The 22,324-nt window shown below is 42.8% G+C and overlaps 2 protein-coding genes across 2 annotated transcripts; both read left to right on the forward strand.

Annotated features, from left to right (window-relative positions):
- Positions 1–3,125: 3,125 nt before the first annotated feature.
- MRGBP (MRG domain binding protein) lies at positions 3,126–7,963 on the forward strand. Its single transcript, XM_054391944.1, has 5 exons — positions 3,126–3,357; positions 3,937–4,058; positions 4,642–4,723; positions 6,326–6,400; positions 7,449–7,963. Exons 1-5 carry the CDS (start codon positions 3,126–3,128, stop codon positions 7,637–7,639), a joined length of 702 nt encoding a protein of 233 aa, XP_054247919.1. The 3' UTR covers positions 7,640–7,963.
- Positions 7,964–9,992: 2,029 nt separating this feature from the next.
- Positions 9,993–21,933, forward strand: OGFR (opioid growth factor receptor). Its single transcript, XM_054391838.1, has 10 exons — positions 9,993–10,220; positions 12,379–12,432; positions 15,202–15,246; positions 16,331–16,393; positions 16,713–16,797; positions 17,522–17,600; positions 18,137–18,203; positions 18,881–19,029; positions 20,101–20,573; positions 20,988–21,933. Exons 1-10 carry the CDS (start codon positions 9,993–9,995, stop codon positions 21,878–21,880), a joined length of 2,136 nt encoding a protein of 711 aa, XP_054247813.1. The 3' UTR covers positions 21,881–21,933.
- Positions 21,934–22,324: the final 391 nt, after the last annotated feature.

The following is a 22,324-nucleotide window of genomic DNA, read 5'->3' on the forward strand; positions in this document are numbered from 1 at the left end:
AAGGGCTGAGCATCCTTAATTATTGTAACAGGTTTCTAAGCCTGAAAGCAGCATAAAAAAAGTGGGAAGAAAAAGAGAACTAAATTGTGCATGTCTTATACTGCTGCTATCTTCTTAAAACCAGAAGCACTCTCCAAGAGGAAAGTAAAGTTTTCAGAATCTGAAAAACCTGTTCAGTGAAGAGAAAAAAAAACAACAACTGTAAAATTTAAAGAGAGAAAAATTTAACTCTGGTCTGAATCCAGGTTGAGGCTGTATGTGGCATTATTACAGGCTCCCATATGTTTCCTAGAAGCATCGAAAGAGACAAGAATATTTAGACACAGGGAAATGTAATTATTTGTGATGGAAAGAAACTAGCAGCCAGTTTATGCAGATACTCTTCCTGTTGAATTAACATTATTCTACCAAATTAAATTATATTCCTATGCTATTGTACCTTCAGAGGTGGCCATATGTTTTTTTCACATTCTGTTTCACATGCTGCCTTTTTTTAGCCATCAGAACTTAATGACTTAAAAATTGCTATCTGATTTGACACAGTTATTCCCTCTTGACGATAGTTTTTAAGTGGAAGCATGATGTGACAGATGAGAGTCCTGAAGCTTGCTGTTTCACATAGACTCAAAAATAATAATAATGGGGAGGGGGGAATGATTCCTGCAAAACTTTGAAAGCTATTCTACAGGGGAACAATTTTTGTACTCTTGTCACTTACATGGTTTTCTCTCTGCCTTCAGTTTTCTATGCTAGAAACGTGTGTATGAAAACAGGAATTTAAGTGTTCAGGAACTCATTTACTCCTGCTCTGCAGTTGTCAGAGGAAATCATAACCCTTTCTTTTGGTAGCAGCTTAAGACTTTGTAGCAGCATAGCTCTAATAAACTTCGGAAGATTAAACAGGTCTGAGATCCATACTGGATTTAAGGCTGGATTTAAGTGGAAAAGCATGCAGGCTGATATTTGAGACTGGCAACATTCTTATTGATAGATAATTTGGGCTAAAATGATGAAAGCAGTGTGAAGCCTGAGCTGTGTAAAGGCAGCTCCAGCACAACCAGGACAGAGGTGACAGTAGGCAGAAGAAATATTTCTGGAGATTCCTGTAGCCTATATGCAGAAGAATCATTCTAGCAAGATGTCTGTCACTCCAAATGGAGCTCTCACAGGAACAGTTATTCCTGGAAAATTTCAACAGCATCTAAACCAGCCTGGAGTGAGAGACGCCTTTCCATTTTGAGAGGTTAGTCTGAACCCCGTTGGAAATAAGGATTTGTTTCCAGGCATCCATACTCAGGATCTGCACCATCAAACTTCCCAAGGCTTCCCACGTGAGGTTTTGGGTTTAACTCATTTCAGATGTTTACTTAATGTTAATCTGTTTTGGGTATAAATGTTACATTAAACCCCAGAGAATGATATGAGTGAAGTTAATTCTCTGGGTACCAAAGATACATAAAGTTTTCCATTTCAGCAAATTGCATCTTTCCCTTCCTGCTTTTTATTTTGGATAATTTGCTTGTGAGTTTTTGCACCCACTGCTTTATTATTCACTCAGAACAGGCGCTCTTTGCATATGATGTCATTTGTTATTTGCTATTGAAATAATTTTAATATCACAAAAAGGATCAAAATTTCAAGTGAGGAGTGAGCAATAGGAAAACCTGATCACCTAAGCAACAGAAGATGTTGTTTCAAGCCTGTGAGTCTAATTATACCTAAAAAGGCAAAAAAGCCCTGTCACCAAGAGAATGATACATTCTTTCTTCCCAAACAAAATGGTTTTTAATGCCTTAGATGATGAGCAAAGCTGGTGGGTTCTGCATTTTTAAACACAGTTATTTGTTAAGCATCCATGTCAGGTTGATATAAAACAATCCTGGTGTGATAAAGACGAGCAGTTTGGGGGTGGGAGGGAGGGCTGTGCTTAGGACCTTTTCCCCAGTGCAATCGTCCACCTTGGCAGCAACTTGTGCCAGAAGAGGACAGGACACGAGGGCGAATGCTGGGGTTGGCCAAGGCTCCTCTGGCAGCAGAGCTGAGCCTCAGGCTCCACTCTGATCTCCTAGTAATATCAAAAGAACAAAGCTAAAAATTTATAAAGAAGTTTTGGTTGCAACATGACTGAATATTATGGAAACTATCTAACACTGAATAGAATGTGAAGCAAAACCATGCATCTGTTGTTAGCTACTGCTGACTTAGATATAAAATAACTTCTGGACTGAGTATGAGTCAAGAATGCATCTTAAAAGCAACCTTGGGTAGTGATAATATTAAAACACACATCTCCAAGGTAAAACAGACCATGCTAATTAGGAAACCTCCCCAGTCTAATTATTAGAAAGCATACATGTGTTTGCTGTAGGATGGACAGGGAAGTATGATCAGCCTAGTGTTCTGTGCCATTAAAAATATTGGAGCAATGATGGTTGTGCTGGCTGTTGTTAAGTGCCTGGCTTTCAACTCTGCAGAACAGAAATAAAGACAAATATCCCCACTCAGTGTGTGAACTGACTTTTTGCACACCTGGTGCAGAACCTGTACTGGGCACCGCACTACTGCCACCATTTCAACGGATGCCGAATGCAAAACAGGCCTCTGGAGGCCACTGAAGATGCTGGAGCCCGGGAGCAGGCTGCCCAGACAGGTTGTGGAATTTCCTTCTGTGGAGAGATTCCAAACTCACCTGGACATTGTGATCCTGGGCAAGGTGCTGTGGGTGACCCTGCTTTAGCAGGGGTTTTGGACTAGATGATCCCCAGAGGTCACTTCCAACCAAGCCATTCTGTGATTTGGGACAGTGTCGTCATGCTTGCCTCCATGACTGGCTCAAGAAGCTCTAAAGTTTGCTAACAGTCAGTAAGAAACGGTCAGTAAGAAGCATCTGAAGGGAAGGGCTCTGCGCCCTCCTCCCGCCTCCTGTGGGACGACTGCAGTGCAGCCCAAACGTGAGGTAAAACCGGCCGGAACCCTCCCCCTCCTCCAGGGAAAAGGCCTCAAAGGGCCTTTCCCCGCCTCGCCTCGCCTCGCCTCGCCCCGCCTGAGGAGCGGCCCGCGGCCCGCCACCCCCTCCTCCCGGCCGGCAGGAGCCGCTGCGGGCGGCGGCGCGGCGCGGGGCGGCGATGGGCGAGGCGGAGGGCGGCTCGGCGAGCGCTGTGGAGAAGCCGCCGCTGCCCGCGGCCGGGCCCGGGGCCGCCGCGGCGGTCGCTGCCGCTGCAGCCGCTGTTGCAGCCGCCGCGGCGGCCGCAGCTGCCGCCCCGGAGCCCGGCGTGCCGGCGGAGGAGGCGGTGGTGGTGTGGAGCCCTGAAGTGGAGGTTTGCCTCTTCCACGCCATGCTGGGCCACAAGCCCGTAGGTGAGAGCAGGCCGCGGCCGAGCCGCGGTCTCGAGTAGCGGCGCTGGCCGGGGAAGAGAACCATACTCTTGGCCAGGCCAGGGGCCTGTCCGGGGAGGGGGCTGGCGGCCCGGCCGCGCTGCGGTGCTGCCCCTAGCGGCCTTTCGGGCTCGAGGCCGGCGCGTTAGCGGCCGAGGGCCTCGGGGCTTCTCCCGAGCATGGGAGCCGAACCCGGCTGACCTCCTCAGCCAGCCCCCCGGAGGCACAGAGCCTGCCCTCTTTGCTCCATTCTGCCGTCGCCTTTCCGGACGTGCTGCCTAATCCATGGGTTGTTTCTTAGAGCTTCTAGAAGCTCTGGCTGCTGCCACATGTCATTGGGCATCCTCATCCCCTCTCCAGATTAGCACCTGTAATGCGAGGTGGAATGTCAATGTCAGCCAGGCAGGACTGCCTAGATCGCCGTGTGTTTCTCCCACAGATTTCCCTGTAACGATAGACTTGTAGTTTGTTTGTTTTCATGGTGGTGGTTTTGGTTCGGTTTTAATTGTGTGACCTAAGTAAAACTGTTAGTCGTGTTAATTGCACTGAGTTTTCCCCCAGGTGTGAATCGCCATTTCCACATGATTTGTATTCGAGATAAATTCAGTCAGAATATTGGACGACAGATTTCTTCCAAAGTGATTTGGGACCATCTGAGCACCATGTATGACATGCAGGCTCTTGTGAGTATAAAGACTTGATGCTTCCATCTTTTTATTAATCATATTTCAGGTTTTGGCAGTCCAGAATCACTAGGCCTGTCATACCTTTCCCATTACTAAGAATTTCATGTTGTTCCAGTGAGTTGATGGCTTTTTCCCTGTATAAAAGTACATTAAGTAGGAGACGATAAAGTCTATAGTGGTTTGGATTTTTTTTCCATACTGTGTTCTCACTTTATTAAAGTTGCCTAAATGCTAATCCAGTGAATGTTTGCACGGGTACTTAAGTGTCAACCGTGAAGTTATAATGTAAGAATTTTTGCTGGGGTTGGGTTCTAGAAATTATCTCAAATGATCATGCATCATGATCTCTAATATCTTGACCAAAATTGTCTTAAATAAGCGTTCATCATGATGTCAAATAGCTTGACCCTAGTAATCAATCTGATACCAGAAGCTTCCCAGTTCTCTACTGGCTGAAGTATCTTGTTAAGAACTACTTAGCCCCTAGTTGCAAGTGAAATAGATTTTGATATTGCACTTCTAAATCCAAATTAAAGTATTAACCAAAGTCATTCATGGATATCTTTCTTTTCTTTCTAAGCATGAATCTGAGATTCTTCCATTCCCTAATATAGAGAAGAATTTTGCTCTTCCTGATGAAATGATTCAAGAAGTGAGAGAAGGTAAGATGTGATAGCAGTTTCTTCTTGGTTGCTCTAAACTCATTTCAGAGTAGGTAGTTTTAACAAAACTCCTCCCAAAAAAAGAAGGTAGCATGCCAGTCTGAGGTCATTCTTTCAGACTGGTGTATGAGGCCTAGTAAGGAAGGGGAAGTGTTAAACAGATAGAAGTTGATCTCATTAATTTTTTATCAGTTGACTGAAGGAAAGTGTCAAGAAAAGGATCACACTGCTTGTGCTCTTCACGCTTCTATCAGCCTGTGTGATCCACCACTGTTGGAAATAGGCTAGCAAGAGAGAGACCTTTGGTCAGATTCCACACTGTTTATAATCCTTTTAAATGTAATGTAGTTGGGATGCTAAAATAGCACAGACAGGTTCTATTTGTGCCATTTAGGTTCATCTCCTCGTTATGCACAAAATATCCACATGCATCATTGATAGCCCTTTACAGAGTGAAAGGCAAAATGTGGTTCTTTGCAAGGTCATTAGTAGTTTGTTGTGGGGTTTTTGCACTTTGTGGAGGTGTTACTTCAGACCATAATTTTTGCTAAAATAGATGACCTGCATACTTCAGTGTGGTTCATTTTGTAGCAAGATCCTTCTTTAAAGAGTAGGAGCTATGGAGCAACACCTTCTGAATTTAATTTATATATAATAATATTTTCCTGATAAAATTTACTTGTATGAATGATGAAGTAATGCCATGAAAGAGCAAATCGGCTAACAATTAAAAATATGCCCCAGGAATATACCTACTGAATAGCTGCAGTTTCAGCTTGCTATTTAGCCATGGACTTGAACCTTATGATGGTATAACCATCTCACTTTTAGGTATTACTATTTTATTATGGTTCATAAGCTTTATTTTTAAAAGGATTACTGGTTTATAATATCTGATAGGTTTTTACAAGGTTGTTTCTGCAATTGTGTTAAAGTCTGTTGAACCCAAAACCATAGTTAAATGTTTAGAGGCCTTTGTGTAGATTCATTGTGGTTTCATTGCGCTGTGAAATCATGTCTTTGTGGTTTTACCTTGAGATCTAGCCACTTGAGATTCCAGATCTCTCTCACTCATGATAAGCCTTTCTGTGTTGGCTAAATTAAACGGAAGCATGCAGCAGTTTAACAGAAATTTTAGGCTGAGACTAGCTGCATTTCCAAAGTTTAGTTCTATGTGTGCTATCCAAGGTAGGAGCTGGGAAGTTCAAGCACCTGCCAGAGGACTTCTTGGGATATTTGAAACTACAGTGGAATGCTTCTCAGTTACTAACTATACTAAACTTTAGACTAAAAACTGAGTATAAAATCGTAACATACCCAAGACATTGTAATATGTTTTGCCTGCTCAGCATTTTACCTGTCAGTAATTTCATTGGAACTTTTGGACATGGGACGTCATCTTGTACAGTGCTCTATGCTATGCCTGGTTTGTTAGCTCTGTTTCTTGATCGCAGTGCTGAGGAACCTTTACTGATGATGGCTGCACTGAAGATTTGTTAACATTCTGCACATAATGCTGAGGCTACTAATCCAGGAATAAGGACATTTTAATGTGTGGTTCTTTGAAATCGTCTCACCACTGCCTAACAATCCTTTCTGCAGGAAAAGTGATGATAGAAGAGGAAGTGAAAGAGGAAATAAAAGAAGAGATGGAAACACATGCAGGTCCAGAAGAAGGTAAATTTGTCACTCTCTACTGTGTAATACGGGATTAAAACCCAGCTGTAACTCTGAGAAATTAATGTCAAAATGTAAATCCCAAATCTGGTGTGCATTGTGATTTGTATTCAGACTTAGCAGATGCTCATGCCAAGACCTGGAGTGATTTAAGAATGCACAGAATAAGCACTTGCCAATATCTGATACTTGAAAGATTTCTTCTTTGCTCCTAATTCTTATGTACAAAGATGTATAGCTTTGGAGTGTTTTGATTTTAAGTTGTGCTTGGCAGAACCGTGGGAATCTGAAGTAATCCAAGAATCTCTGAAAGAAAGTTGAGTCCAGTTTCAGTGACCCTAAATCCTCTTGTATTTGGATCTTTGTATAATGGGGAGAAGCAGGGCCTGTAAAACAGAAAAGATTGTGTGCTGAATTAGGAAGGTGGGCAGAATGGGGTATTGTTTCATTTGCATTATCTTGCTGCTTTCAAATATAAGGCTTATTTTCCTAACACTTTGCTGTAGAACAAAATAAATGTGAACAGTAGGGATTCTGTTGACCTTAACAGACCAAGAGAAGTGTTAACTATATGTTTCCATAATATTTATGTCACAGAGTAAGTGGTGTTTTGAGATTGAGTGTAATAAAAGATCTAAAAATGTCTTTTTAAAATATATTAAACTTCACATTGGGTGTTCACTTTTAAAATCTCTCTCCACTCCCAAATGTAATGACCATTGCTGATTATAAAGATGATAGATTGGTTCTGTAAATGTTCCTATTAAGTATTTTAACTTTAACTGCTGTTTAAATCCTCTTAATTTCACTTTTAGCCTGTCAAAATACATGCCTGTCTCTAAAGCAAATAATAAAAGCAAGACGTGCCTTTCTTACAGAAGATTTTTTCCTTTAAAAATTAAAATAATATTTAACTGGTGATTAAATATGCTGAAGGTTGATTGATTTGAAAAGTTTGATGTAATATATATAAAGAAATCTGCTATCACTTCTTGCTTGCCTGTGTGTCTGACTCTGATCTGGAATCATTACTTTGATCCTATTTCAGTTTTTACACCCTCTGGAAGTTTAGGAAAAACAACTGAAAAGCCAAGCAGCAAAGAGAAAGAGAAAACTTCATCAGATCCTGGGTCCAAAGAAGGATCTGATAAGAGGAAGCGCAACAGAGTCACTGAGAAGGTCTTAAACGCCAACAGTAACCCTTCCAGCCCAAGTGCTGCCAAGCGACGCAGAACATAGAGCTGGGAGAGAGAGGAGTGAGAAACTGGAGCACTCAAAACGAGTAGTGGGACAGTCGCTACCTAAACTTTTTCAGAAAGGAAGAGATACCTGAGCCAGGTATTTGAAGAATCCACACCTCAGTGTTAGATGTGCAAGACTTTGTCTCTCCTGATGTGGCCCTGAGCACTGGCCACTTCCCAGAGTGCTGGTGGGGTTCAGAGTTTGTGTATGTGACAATTCCAGTGGGAACATTTCAGACCAGTAACGCTCTGTCTCGGCACAGTTCAGGAAACAAGTGCTCAGTGAACACAGTTCATGAAAAGCTTAGGTTATTTCTGTAAAGTTTGGGTTGTTTTTTTTCTGCTTTTGCATTGTTGTTGTCTGAATGTTGCAGACCCTCTGCGGGTAACGGCATTTGGGCATTTGACTTCCCACAGACACAGCGTTTGTTTCAAATGCTTGAATTGGTTTGGTTCAGTAAAACTAAAGTTATTTTAAATTCAGAAAAATACTGAGTTGAAGTTTTGTTTTTGTTTTTTTCCCCATTTGCTGGAGGAACAGTTGCTTCTTTCACCCTTAGGGATGTAACATCAATTTTTACAAGTTTATTTACCTTAAGGTGTATATATAATATATTTTTTATATATATATATATATACACCGTAAGGTAAAAATTATAATGTCCCTATACAGAATAATTAATAAGTATCTTGAATAAAATACCTATTTTTTGGATCACTTACATGGTTTTGTAAGGGATCAGCTGAGCTGTGCATGAACCTGGAGATGTTGCTCCACCCATTTGTAATCTAGTAGTATAAAAGTAGGGTTTGTACTTCATTATTTATTTTTTAAAGCAGTTTTAGTTGATGTTAATGGAATCGGTGTTCCAAAATGTTAATGTTGTTCTACTTCAGAATCCCCACTGACACTGTAAGGCTTATCTTTTATATACTAGAATATTCAGATTTGATGAAGTTACTATTTTTGTGTTGTGAAAAGAGGGACAGCAGTCACCAAACACATTAAATGGTGAATGAAGTAGCTGAAATGTTACTGAATTTGCTTCACCATATTAACTATCACTTAACAAAAAGAAGAATTACTTCTTAATCTGTCAGTATTGCCCTCAAGGTGAGGGACTAGGAATCTCTCCTAGTTTTCCTGTTATTCTAGGTACGTAGCCAAGTTCTTGTCTGCCTTACTTGCTTCACTCGTTTTATACCAAGAATAAATTTAACTTGTTTTTATTTTACTAAATGGTAATTGTTGTATAACTTGATTCAAATTGGGCCCAACTTACTTTGGAAGTTATTTAGGTATCTTGTCCCTTTAGTGAAATTGGTCAAAAGTGCCTACCTGTGTGTTCGGAGGGTTTTTTAATAACTTTGTCTGAATCTTATGAACTATTACCCTGTTACTTCTAGAACATATTTGATGAGAAATCCTGGCCTGCCGATTGCTGTAAGCTTCTGAACTAGGGGATTTTCTCTGTTCTACCTATGCAGTTGAGTAGTTGTGAGTTGAGAAGATGAAGTTCTTGTTGCAATCTTTTGGCAGCTCACTTCTCCTCCCTCTCCTGCACACTGGTGAGCTCTAGGTCACAACTTGCTGTGATGACCACTATAACCACTTTTACAGTGCAATCCTCACTGGTTTAGAGTCTGAAATAAAGAGAAGGTATGAGATGCCTTGAATTTAGTGCTGTGCTCCAATAACCCTTGCAGAAGTGTCCCATGACATTGCCAGATGGAGAGCTCTGTGATTGTTCATGGTAGAAATGCTACAGGTGTCTCAGAGGCTTTCTGGGTGGGTACAAATTGAACTTCTCTAATCTTATGTAAGGAAGCTTCAGGTTTTTATTTTGATGTTTAAGAAAAACACAATCTTATTTGGTATTATCAAACTCCTAGCAGTAGTTATGTCGATTACAGATCTGTCATCAAAGTGAGTGGATCAAGAAGGAATGAGGACAGCTATCGTTACTCCGGTGTCGATTGGTGTGGGCTGGGCGAGGGGTGTATAGCCTGTTCAGGACCCCATGCTGCTGCCCAGCGCCAGGATAGATGGAAAAGAACAGAATTACATTTTTTTTTTCCGCCGCAGGGAAGGATCCCGGAGACTCGCTACCGCACGGCTACCTGAGGAAAGGGAGCGGGCGGGCGCAGGGACCGCGCTGCGACGCGGACACCAGCCAATGAGGTGCGGCAAAGAGAGTGACCACCAATGAGGTGCTGCGCCGCAGGAAGGGGGCCGGGAGTGCCGGTGCCTCCTGTCCCCCCGTTTCCCCCCCGCACGTGCTCGGCTTTGTGCTGGGCGGGCAGCCCCGTCCGCTCCTTTCGCTTTCCCTTTCCCCTCCCGCCGTGCTCTCATGGCGGCCTGGTTCAGCTTCAGGGCGGAGGAGGACGAGCCGGAGGACGAGGCGTGCTTCTGGCGGTACGACTCCACTTGGGAGGAAGAGGAGGAGAACGAAGAGGAGGATGGCGGCAGCGGCAAAGGCGGCGAGCCTGAGAGAGCGGAGGCGGCAGCCGAGGAGGAGCCGGAGGATGCGGGGGAGCAGCCCGTGTCGAGCTGGGCGCGGGGCGCCCAGCAGGCCCAGGTGGGTGCCGGGGCCGTGTGAGGGTCCCCAGAGAGGAAGCAGGGCACAGAGCAGGGCCTCCGAGGCGGGGTGGCGTAAGACAGCCTCTTCCCTGCGCGCCCCGAGCTGCTCGGGCCCCTCAGCCGCTCCCGGTTCCGCCGCGGTTGCCCCGCGGTTGCAGAGGGAAGCGATGAAGATGTGTAATGGCTGGAGAGGTGCTGCCGGGGCTACCGCAGTCCCTGGGACCGACCGGGATACTTTGAGACTGGTGTGCACGCGTGGATCTTCTCAGGCCACTCACTTTGTGTGCAGTCACTGTATTTAGGCTCCTCTCTCGTATCCGGATTCTCTGTCAGGAGCTGGAGTAGCTTAAAAGACTTACCAGAAGCCCGAGGTTTGTTGTCTTGGCAGCGGTTGCTAGAATATAATTGTGTCCTCATCTTGAAGCAAATCCTCAAGGAGGTGAGACCTGCGGTCCCTTAGAAATGAGCTTTGAGGGTGGCGAAGTCAAAGGTGTGCTGTGACTTCATCACCCCATTAGATTCCCAAGAGCTGGGTTTTAATATATTTCTTTCCCCACCATTCCCAGTGGTCTGGATACTCCACCCCCTAAGTACAAGTTCTGTCTTCTGCGTGGTACCTGCCAGCTCACTGCTTTTTGGTAGCCCCGGGATTTGGTGTTATGATTATGACATTGATGTTCTTATGCAGCTCCTCCCTTTCACGTTTATTGTTGCTATCTTTGTACCTTTTGTAGTCTTCCATGCCATGGATACGAAGCCATCACGTAACATCTACTCACTTTTAAAAAGGAGCTGTAATTTTTTATTTCAGTTACACTTTTTTTTTTTTTTTGGTTAAAACAAGTCTGAAAACACAAACAGAAAGCCCACTGATGTTTTAAAAGCTGCAGGTATGTCTGCAGTTATAATAGATTAGTTAGTGCTGCAAAATGTGAACACTTGTCTGGTGCCTTTAAAATAATGTTAATTTGAAATAAAAGGGATTTATGAGGCTTATCTGAGATTCCTGCCTTCAGCAGTAATCTTTTTGAGCTTGACATGGAGTGTCAGTAATTTCTTCTACAGTATTGTTTTGGCAAATGGAACATTGTATCTCTCTTGCAGTGTTTTCTGGGTGAGTTGAAATGCACTACGGTCCTTTAACTCCTCCCCTTTCCAGGAAAGAGAAACTAGTCCTTGAGTTTCGTTTCAGCAGCTCCTCCATATTCTTGTAATATAAATATGCAGATAACCTTTCTAGTTAGTGTATTATTAAAGGAGTCGAATATTCCATTTTTTTCGTAAGCATTAAGATATTAAAATAACCTCCCTTTTGAAAAGGTAAAATAAATCTGTGCAACAGAGTATTCCAAACACTGAATTCCTACAAAACTGCGCAGTTCTTTGCAAGCAAAATCCAAGTTGAAATGCATCAGGTGGTCATGCCCATGCACATGTCTGCATCTTCTTGGGGTTTGCAGCAGGGAACATAGTTAGGCCTTAGCTGTGCATGTAGAGCTGTGAAAGATCACAGGCATTTTAGGTGGAAGAGCTGTAATACTTCAATGCAGAGGTAGGGATTTGCTTTGAAGTGTTTTGCATTGTTTGAGGGCACACTGTCAGTTTTGTAGGTGGCTGGAGTTCTGGGTTTGTTCACAAGTTTTAATGCTTCTGGAACATTCAGATTGTTCTTTCTGAATGTGGTTGTTCTTCAGATTTGGAGGGTTTGGGTTTTTTTTTTTGTGGGTTTTTGGGGTTTTTTTTATGGGTTTTTTCTTGTGTGTGGTTTGGTTTGGGTTTTGTTTGTTTTTTTTTCCTTTTTTTTTTTTTTTCTTGGATCAGCTTCTGGCTTGTGACAGCTGTAAAAGCAAGGATCATTTTTTCAGTCCAGTGAGTAGACTTTCCAAGCTTTGCCTTACAGAGGAGAATGTTATCCCTGGGACTTGCAGCCCCTGGAATACTGCTCTGCATCTTTAAAGAGGAGTTCTTCCTTCAGTGAGAAATGTGTAGTCTGACAGTACCTGAACCATTTTTAAGGGCAGTGAGAACGAATACAAAAAAGAACCAGTAAATCTTCTGTTTAGCCATTTGTGCCTTTACAACCTGCCAAAGGCAGTTTCCAAAATTAATTCCTACTTCTGCTTACGTTACACTAATTCTCCTTCTTCTCCCCTCAGCCTAGATGGTATACTTTGTGGCAGAAGCTGCTAAAGTTTTTTTTCAATACTGAGGTTAGAAATTTTTATTATTATTATTTTCACTCCCTGCTTTTAAAACCATCCTGAAACTCTACTTTTGTCTTTGCATTTCACTTGTGTCTTTGCAAATAAGCTGTAGTTTGAAATTCCTGCAGGTGTCTTGTCGGCTCTTTTGCATTTTGTTGCTTTTAGCTTCTAAGAGCCAGTGTTGAAAATCTTGGAGTTCTCATTTTTTAAAAAAATACTTCTTATTGCATGGGGTTTGTGTTCTGCTGTTCAGAATCATGTTTTAATAATGAGGCTTATAGTTCTGCCCTCTAACTCTTCATCAGGTTTTGATTGCTATTCCTGGATTCTCTCCTTGTTCTCATTCCTGTGCCTTGTTCATAAACCCACTTCATCCCTTTTGGCAGCTGATTTTCAGTTTTCAGCCAAATATTGTTTGTGTTAGCTTTGTTCTCTGCTTTCCTCACGCTCTTTGCTCAGCAATGCTCTTTCTGACTGATGAGTTGCAGGTTTGAGGAGAAACCCATTTAGATTGCTTGTCAGCCTTGGAAGAGATAAGGGAATTTGATTAATGCATGCAAATTTCAGTCTTGCAGGTCAGCTTATCTTTCTAACCTGGAAAGAAAGGGAAGGTTATGTTTCTGTGTAGCAGAAATAAGTTTATTATAGAGACCCAAGACCAGCACCTGCTTGGAGAGAGCTGAGTTTTGCTCTGTCTGCTTGCCCATCTTGTTCTTTCCAGTGCTGTGCTCCATAATGCCTTTCTCCTGGATCAAGCTTCTTCCTAGACAAGCCTTAAGCGCCTTGCACCATGGCATTACACCTGTCTCTGTCTTTATGCTTAGTCTTCAGCAAACCAGTTCTTTTTTCCAAACTGGAGCCAGTCTACTGTTAGCCTGACCCAGCTGACTGTGTTAGAAGGTGTTATTTCTCAGAACCTTAAGTGTACAGGATATCTGGAGATTGATTCTTCTGTAATTTGGAACAAATTGTCAGTAATTCCACCTGCATCAACATTTTAGCCTTGGAGTTCAGAAGACACAGTCAAAAGCACTGATAGACTTCAAAGTGCCAAATCCCATCTTGAAGAAAAGAAAAATATTGATCTGTTGTGGCTGAACTTGTTTCTTAGTCTTGTGTTTTTAGACACCTGCTTTTTTTCTGGATGTCAGATGTGTTTATAGTTGTGTGGTTCATTTCTGGGTAGATTCTGGGGATGGACACCGGTGCTTGGATTTCTAATCCTGTATGGGCTGTGGGAAGTTCTGCCACCTATTTTGGTCTGTGTTGTCATGTGTCAAAAGGAAATGTGTTGCAATGTAGACAGGCATTATTTTAGGTCATCACAAGTTATTATATTTAAAAAAACAACTTGAGCTTTATTTAATTGCTGCCACCAAAGTACAGGGCAATCACAGTGTGTGAATGTAATTTTTAAACGCTGCATTGGTGTCCTCCTTTTGTGGATGAAGGTTTGACCTCCCAAATCTCAGTCCCAGCATGGTGGGGGATGGAAGGGACCTCTGGGGATTATCCAGTCCAACCCCTCTGCTGAAGCAGGATCACCCACAGCAGGTTGCTTGGGATCACAATGTCCAGGCAGGTTTGAAATCCTTCCAGAGGCTCCAGCACCCTCACAGCAAAGAAGTTTAGGTGCAACTTCTTCCTTGGGTTCCAGTTTGCACCTGTTGGCCCTTGTCCTATTGCTGGGTACCACTGAAAAGAATCTGGCCCCATCCTTGCCCTTTCAAGGTTGATCTGCTTTGAGAAGTTCCCCTCTCAGTCTGCTCTTCTCTAGTCCTAACAGCCCCAGGTCTTTTGGCCTTTCCTCCTCACAGATGCCGCAGTCCCCACAGCATCTTCATAGCCTCTGTTGGACTGTGCATGCTTCATAAATTTTAAGTATTAACAGTCAACAGCGTGGCTGAATGGATGACTTCATTACAACAAGGTGTTAGAAAATCTAATCAAGTTCCTGCCTTAATAATTAATGAGCCAGTGTTCTCTAGAAAATTATTTTGGTTTTTCATTTTCCTCTGTGCAAATGAGGTTAAGAGGTATCGAATGAAGCTAAAAATACAACCTGGGAGAGTATTTACTGCCTTTTTTTTTTCCTTCTAAGTTTCTTAAAATGCTTATTTTGCCAGAGCCTGCACACAGACCTTGCTCTTGCTGTGACCTGCCACTGAATGCCCTAACTCTGCACTGTGCTTTGCATGGGGAGGGTCCCTTTATTCATGAGGAGCCCTCACTTTGGTGGTTCTACCTTTACAGAACGCTTTTAAGTGCTTTCATGACTTGGGACAAGATAGTTCAGCACTCAGCAAGATTAAACCTGTCTGTGTGGCTTGTGAAGTGTAACAAAAGTCTCTTCTCGTTGAAATAATCCACTGTAGAAAATAAAAAAATAAAAAGAGAATTTGTATAATTCAGTTAAAATGCATTTTAAATTAAGGCATATTTGCAGCTTTTATTTCCCCAAAGTGCAGAGGAAGAAATGAAGCTGTTCTTTGTGATTTCTGTCTAAATACCCCATTTGGAATGAATGTGTCCTAGTTGTATAACGAGGAGAACTTGACACCTACTTGTCAGGTGGACATGGCACCAAGGTTTTTTCTCCGTAGCAATTTGAATTATGAATAAAATCAAGTGAATTCAGCTGTAACTAGATAAATCTGTCACTTGGCAACTAATAGGGATGATGTGAGTCACTGCTGTGGGTATTCTTATTTTATATATATTTTCTTAGTGAAGTTTGGTTTCAAAATGTTCCAACTCAATGCCTTTTATTCGTAGGAGCAAAGATCATATTCATCACTGCTGTTCCAGAGAGGTTTTCAGGTAGGTTTGACACATAGAGATAGGCAATAATGAAGATGAAGATTGGAACAGAAAACCAGTAAAATAAATACCTAATATGCCCTTGTGGCTCAGGCTGAGGGAGATGGGATTGTTCAGCCTGGAGAAGAGAAGGCTCCAGAGAGACCTAATAGCAGCCTTCCAGTATCTGAAGGAGGCCTAGAAGGTGGCTGCAGAGGGATTGTTTCCAGAGGCCTCTGGTGATAGGATGAGGGGCAATGCTTTGAAATGAGAGAAGAGGAGATTTGGATTGGATGTTAGGAACAAGTTCTGTACCACAAGGGTGTTGGAACACTGCAACAGGTTGCCCAGAGTGGTAGTTGAGGCCCCATCCCTGGAGATATTCAGGGTCAGGCTTGACAAGGCTCTGAGTGACTTGCTCTAGTTGAGGATGTCCCTGCTGACTGCAGTGGGGTTGGGCTATATGACCTTTGGAGGTCCCTTCCAGCCCAAACCATTCCATAGTTCTATGATTCTTGTCCACTGTCTAGATCAGCACAGTGCTCAATCAGCAAGGTTGCTCTTAAGCAATGAAGCAAAGATAAAGAATTTATTTCAGTACTGTTTATAGGGAATGAAAAACTTTAAGATGCAGAACTATCTGCTGAATTCAATTCTACCATTTTAAAATCTGTTTTCTGTCCTGACTAGGGTATATAGTGACTCAGACAGAGCTTATTTAGTCATGTTTTAAAAGCTTTATGTTGAGGAAGAAAATGGTGTTTTACTATTTGGGTTTTCTAGCTGGTTCTGACCATTTCTGTAGGGAAAGCCAAGTGGGATGCATAAAATGTAAAGACCTTAATTATAAGACAAGGAAGAAGACTAAGTATTTTGTTTAAAGGAGATGATGTAAACTTCTGTTAGTCCAAAGTGGTCTTTAGGAATGCAGAAAAACAACCACAGTAAAAAATGGGCTGGTCTGGGGGGTCCTGGGAAGCAGTAGGCAGTAGGGGAACACGTGTGAGAGATGCTGAATTCAGTCAGTGGATTGTTTTGGGTTTGTTTTTTTTTTTTTGCAGAAGACAACTTTATTTTGGATCTCTGATTTGTCTCTCCTCTCTAGTTCTCAGGCAGGCGTGACTGGATTGCAGCAAGAGACCTGCAGAGATACAGACATCATTACGTGGTACGGACTAAATGAGGATGAACATCCCCTTGAGGCCTTCCTCACTGCATGCTAAGTTTAGGAACACATTCTAGATTTGTGGGCACCCTTTTGTCTTCACATTGGCAGGCTCAGAACCTTTAAAAGTTTCATTTGTATGAGGGGGAAGGGATGGTGTACGTGTGGGTGCATGGGAAACAAGCTCTTACTTCCCAAAAGGCATTTCAAGGATTTAGCTGGAAACGTTTAGGAAATCTGAGGGGAAAGCAGAGAGAAGTATTGAAGTGAATAGTGCCTTTGAAAAGATTGCTGCTTGCTGATTTCTTGTTCTCATCTCCAGGGTTTGGTAGAATCAGAAAATGAGGAGGAGGAAGAGATGTGGAACTTAAGCTTTTATAAAAATGAGATTCGCTTTTTGCCCCATGGTGAGTAGTTTGTGTTTGATGCAACTGTGCTGCAGCTGGTTATATTTAATAGTAGCTTGATCCATGTGGTGATTACCAAAAAAACCTAGCAAAACAAAACCCCTCACACCAACAACCCCAAACCAAGTGAAAAGACACCAGGGATTTCCATTTTACAGCGTCCTTGTTTCTGCTGCTTGTTTCTTAATTTTCTGTTTGGTGGTAGACAACTGAGGTGCTTCTTCTGGCTTACAAGGATGATTAGAATCACAGAACTGTTTTGGCTGTAGAAGATATTTAAGATCATTGAGTCCAACCATTCTCTAAATCCATCAAGTCTGGTGCTAAACTGTGTCCCTTAGCACCACATCTTTGCATCTTTTAAACACCTTCAGACATGGGAGATTCAACCACCTCCCTGGGGAGCTTGTTCCAGTGTTTGAGAACCCTTTCAGGGAGGAAATTTTTTATAATACCCAATCTAAACCTCCCATGGTACAATTCAAGGCCATTTCCTCTCACCCTACCACTCGTTACTAGGGATATGAGACCAACCCCCTCCTGGCTCCAGCCTCCTTTCAGGGAGGTTTTGGGTACCAGAAGGTCTGCTCCCAGCCTCAGGTTGTTCAGTTGGAGGAGCTAATGCCTTTGTGTGACCCCCTGGCTCTGGATCATGAGCCTCCTTGGATGACTGGCTACCTTTAATTTGATGTAATTTCTTCTTGCCTGACTTTTCTCTTTTCAGGTTTGTATATTGACACTCTGCTTGAATCTTGGAAGAACAACTATGAAGTTTTGGAAGATAACCATTCTTACATACAGTGGTAAATTGTCTGCATGAATATAGTATCTGTCTTTAGTTGTGCCTCTTTTGATAGTTTGTGTTCTTGAATTCACCTTTCCAAAAAGGCCCAGAATTTCTCTTAAGTAAAACCTGTATCCAACTTTATTTTTGAGTTCTGTTGTTCTGGCATGGAAATCTGAAGACACAGGTTTCCAGTGGAGCTGTGGCTATAGATTTCAGCCACACTTGATCTTACAACACAATTGCAGAGCAAAGTATTAGGGCAACCAGAGAGATCAAGATAAGCAAAGGATCCTTGGTGTAGGCAGTGCTTTTATTATGGGAGGAATTTGTCATATAGTAAATTACTTCTGTGTTAGTAAAGGTGTGATTTCATGAAGAGATACCTCTGAGATTACAATTTTAGGAGTGTTTTGTTTGTTTGTTTGTTTGTTTTGTTGTTGTTGTTGTTGTTTTTTGTTTTTGTTTTGGTTTTGGTTTTGGTTTTTATTTTTAAGTTTTATCAAAATGGATGTTGGTTTTGCTCATCTGGGCTGAAAATTTCTTTCCCTTCAGGTTATTCCCTTTACGTGAACATGGGATGAACAGACATGCCAGACCACTCACCTGGAAAGAAATCCAGGTATTGAAAGTTTCTGTCTTTATTTTATGGGGGATCTCAGGTATGGTTAGTTTTTCCCCAATGTCTTATACCTGAGGTGTAGGTTTTTACATTGCTTCCTTGGGGCCTGGCTGTGAATGGAGCTCACTCAAACACTATTCAGCATTTGTCTGTCTTACGTAGCTGCACCAGCAAACGAAACAGTGACATGGATTCATAGAATGGGTTGGGTTGGAAGGGACCTTGAAGATCAGCTACTTCCAACCCCTCTGCCATGGGCAGGGACACCTCCCACAAGACCAGGTTGCTCAAAGCTTCATCCAGCCTGGCCTTGACCCATCTCCAGGGAGGGGACATCCACAGCCTCCCTGAGGAACCTGTTCCAGTGTCTCATCACCATCACTAAAAAGAATTTCTTCATAATCTCCACCATAAATCTCCCCTCCACGAGCTTCAATCCATTCTCTCTTGTCCCATTACTACAAGCCCTTGTAAAAAGTCCCTCCCCAGCTCTTATGTAACTCCTTTCAGGTACTGGAAGGCTACTATAAGGTCTCCCCAGAGCTGCCTTTTCTCCAGACTGCACAGCCCCTACTCTCACAGCCTCTCAAGCCTTGATTATTATTCAGGTGCTACTTGAACTGGTGCAGGTAAGTTGGGAATTGCAGATTGTGCTCATTAGTCTGTCTTATTTTCAGGCCTTTAAGAGGTCCAAGGAAGTTATGCAGAGGTTTGTACGTGCTTATCAGCTCATGCTGAGATTTTATGGAATCGTTTTGGTCAATGAGGAAACTGGAGAGCTTAAGAGAGCAGAGAACTGGGCTGAACGATTTCAAAACTTGAATCGGTGAGTTTCTGTTTCTACTGCTGGTCATTTACTACATCCAGGTGCTTCTCTGAGAAGAAGTAAAAGTCAAGAAAATCCTCAGCTGTTGAGGAATGGAGGCTTTTGTTGATTAAAAAAATTAGTTAGCTCTAAAGTATTTTAGACTTGGCTCAGCTTCTGAGTAGGTCATCACACTATGTGACTTTAGTGATGAGTATAATAAGTGAACTAGTTGAGACTGGTTTTCTTTTGTATCCAGCGCAGCTGTTAACAACAGGTGTTCTTCATGTTGGTCTCCTGAGATACGAAGCACAGACTTGGACATGCTAAGATTTGCTGTAGCAGAGCTTGTGTTTAAAAGTGTATTTTAAGCAGGAAACATTGAAATATTTTCACAGGTAGCCCAACTGCCTTTGTAGCATCCTATTGGAAGTACAGAATAAGTGTTGCCATAGGCTCCCCTGATGGTTTATAAAGCTGCCTCAATGTGTGTAAAAGATTTTGAGTCCTTGGTTGAGAAGTGCTCTGCAGATTGATGGTAATGTTCTTATGTTGTTGCAGATGTTATCATAGAGGTAGTGACTACCCTTCACATTCTAGAACCCCACTGATATTGACAAGGGCTCTACAAGGACTGGGCATACTCCTAAAAGAAAAAACAACCTGAAGCCTGTCAAATATAAAAATAAAAAAGAGATGTGTCTAGCTTAAGCCCCTAAGCCAGGAATTTCTGGAAGCATCCTTACATGCCTATATTACACTTTTCTACAGGCTTACCAGCTTCAGGGTCACTGTCAGGGACAGGATATTGGGCTGCTTGGACTTAACAGCCGCTATACTGAGTCATTCATCTGCTGATGCAGAAAGCCAGAACCTTTTCAAGCAGCTGAGAAGATTAATCATAGCTTCCCAAGAAGGGTGAGGAAGGCGCCACTGAAGGCAGACAGCAGCAGTAGGTGCTTTAAGTGTAAACCTGCTTATATGCCCATCTTCATTGTCAGTAGTCTTTAATAGATGGCAGACAGTAAGGCATTGCCCCAGAGGTCTGTAGTGACTTGTAAGGCTTTCACTTCCCTTATCTGTTTCATTCAGGTTCAGCCACAACAATTTGCGGATCACTCGCATCCTGAAGTGCCTGGGGGAGATGGGATATGAACACTATCAAGTGCACTTGGTAAAGTTTTTCCTAACAGAAACTCTTGTTAAGGAAACATTACCAAATGTCAAGAAAAGTGCCTTGGATTATTTCCTCTTCACCATCAGAAACAAAAGGGAGAGAAGGGAACTAGTGCACTATGCTTGGCAACACTTCAAACCTCGAGGCAGCTTCGTGTGGGGGCCGCATGACAAACTCTTGAAGTACAGACCCTGCTCTGCCAAGTCACAGCTGCACCAAAAGGCTGAAGATAAACAGGAAGCTCCTGGTGAAAAATCTGATAGTTCTGTGGAAAAGTATCGGAGCCAGACTCTAGAGAAGGTGAAGAAAGCTGGAGATGCTGCAGACTTGCAGCCTGAAATGAGTAACGTAAAAGAGAAGAGAAGTGTATGTGCTTTGAAGAGAGGAGGTGACGAAGAGAAGAAAGAGGTTTCACTTGCCCAGCAGGAAGAGAAAGGTTTAAATAGTGAGGGAGGAGACGATGAAGAGAAGAAAGAGGTTTCACTTGCCCAGCAGGAAGAGAAGGATTTAAACAGTGAGGGAGGAGACGATGAAGAGAAGAAAGGGGTTTCACTTGCCCAGCAGGAAGAGAAGGATTTAAACAGTGAGGGAGGAGACGATGAAGAGAAGAAAGGGGTTTCACTTACCCAGCAGGAAGAGAAGGATTTAAACAGCGAGGGAGGAGATGGTAAAGAGGAGAAGGAAGCTTCACTTACCCAACAGAAGGATAAGGATTTAAACAGTGAGGGAGGAGATGGTAAAGAGGAGAAGGAAGCTTCACTTACCCAACAGAAGGATAAGGATTTAAACAGTGAGGGAGGAGATGGTAAAGAGGAGAAGGAAGCTTCACTTACCCAGCAGGAGGAGAAGGTTTTAAACAGTGATGCTGAAGAAGTGCAAGGTACAGCAGAGACTGATTGCACAAAGGAGAGTAAGAAGAGAAAGCTGGATGCAAATATGGCAGATACTAAAAGGAGTGGATCATTGAAAAGCCCTGACATTGAAAACATTGCCCGCAACCTAGGACAATGTGCAATCAATGCAGAAATCCCCTCCTCAGATCCACTCTTGGAAGCAGAGGAGGACCAGACAATGCTGGAAGACAACGATGCAAGCACCAAAGACTCAGCAGCGCTAGAGATCGCTGATGCAGCTGTGAAACGGAGGAAAGTTGATAAAAAAGCATCCAGAGGCAAAACATTGAACTTGGCCATAAAACTGAACATGGAGCCCTCTGCCTCCAGTGCCAAGTTGAACCCATCTGCTGCAAGCACTGAGGCTGAAAATGAAGAAGTCAGTGAGAAAAATGCAACTGCAGAAGTGGCAAGTGAGAAGGGTAGTGATGATGCAAGTAGCGGGGCTGAGAGACCCCTGGTTGGTTTCAGGCTCCCCAAGACTGGCTTATCTTCTTCAATAAGTGATGTCTTGGAGTCAAGTGGAGATAAAGTCACAGCAAAGGGTGATCAGCACCACTGTAATAGCACACTCCTGGAAGCCAAAAATGAGGTAGATGTGGCAGAACAACATAAAAAGGCAGAAAATGCAAGTGAAAAAGGGCAAGCAGAAGTCATGGGCAAGAAACAAGTTCTAGAGAGTCTGGAGCAACGCATGGCATCCACTTGTCCTGAAGAAGACAGTGCTGGGGTTGCAACACAAAACCCTGAAAGCTCTGAGCATGCAGCAGAGCCTTCTGAAGAGCAGGTAGCAGCAGAGTGAGTCCAGCATGGCAAGCACTGGAGCATGCAGAGATGACACTGCCCTAACTGCCAGGAGCCAGCTGTACTGATTGGCATAGCAGAAGTACACAGAAGAATAAACTTCTTATTGTTCTTTGGGCTGATCCAGGCTACTCCCTGTCTGACTTTCTTCCATGCATTTTTTAATCATGTGTAGTAACTTCAACCCTGGATTGCCCTAAAGAGGAAAACTAAGGTAGTCATCTTCACAGACAGGCTGTGTCCTGTTGCTCTGTTTTTTATCTGATGTTCAGGACTACCTTGGAGCAATGGGGATTTTTGCACTTCGATTTTGGTATATTCCCTTCTTCAAGAGAGGAGGAAAATTGATCTGTTTCCTTGTTTGAATTAGTTCAGTCTTTATTAAATACATGATTTTTTTAATGTAAGGATGACCTAATTTGACAGGCCTTTCTATCACCAT

The sequence above is a fragment of the Indicator indicator genome, chromosome 24, assembly GCF_027791375.1.
Source record: "Indicator indicator isolate 239-I01 chromosome 24, UM_Iind_1.1, whole genome shotgun sequence".
In the NCBI taxonomy this organism is placed as follows: Eukaryota; Metazoa; Chordata; class Aves; order Piciformes; family Indicatoridae; genus Indicator; species Indicator indicator.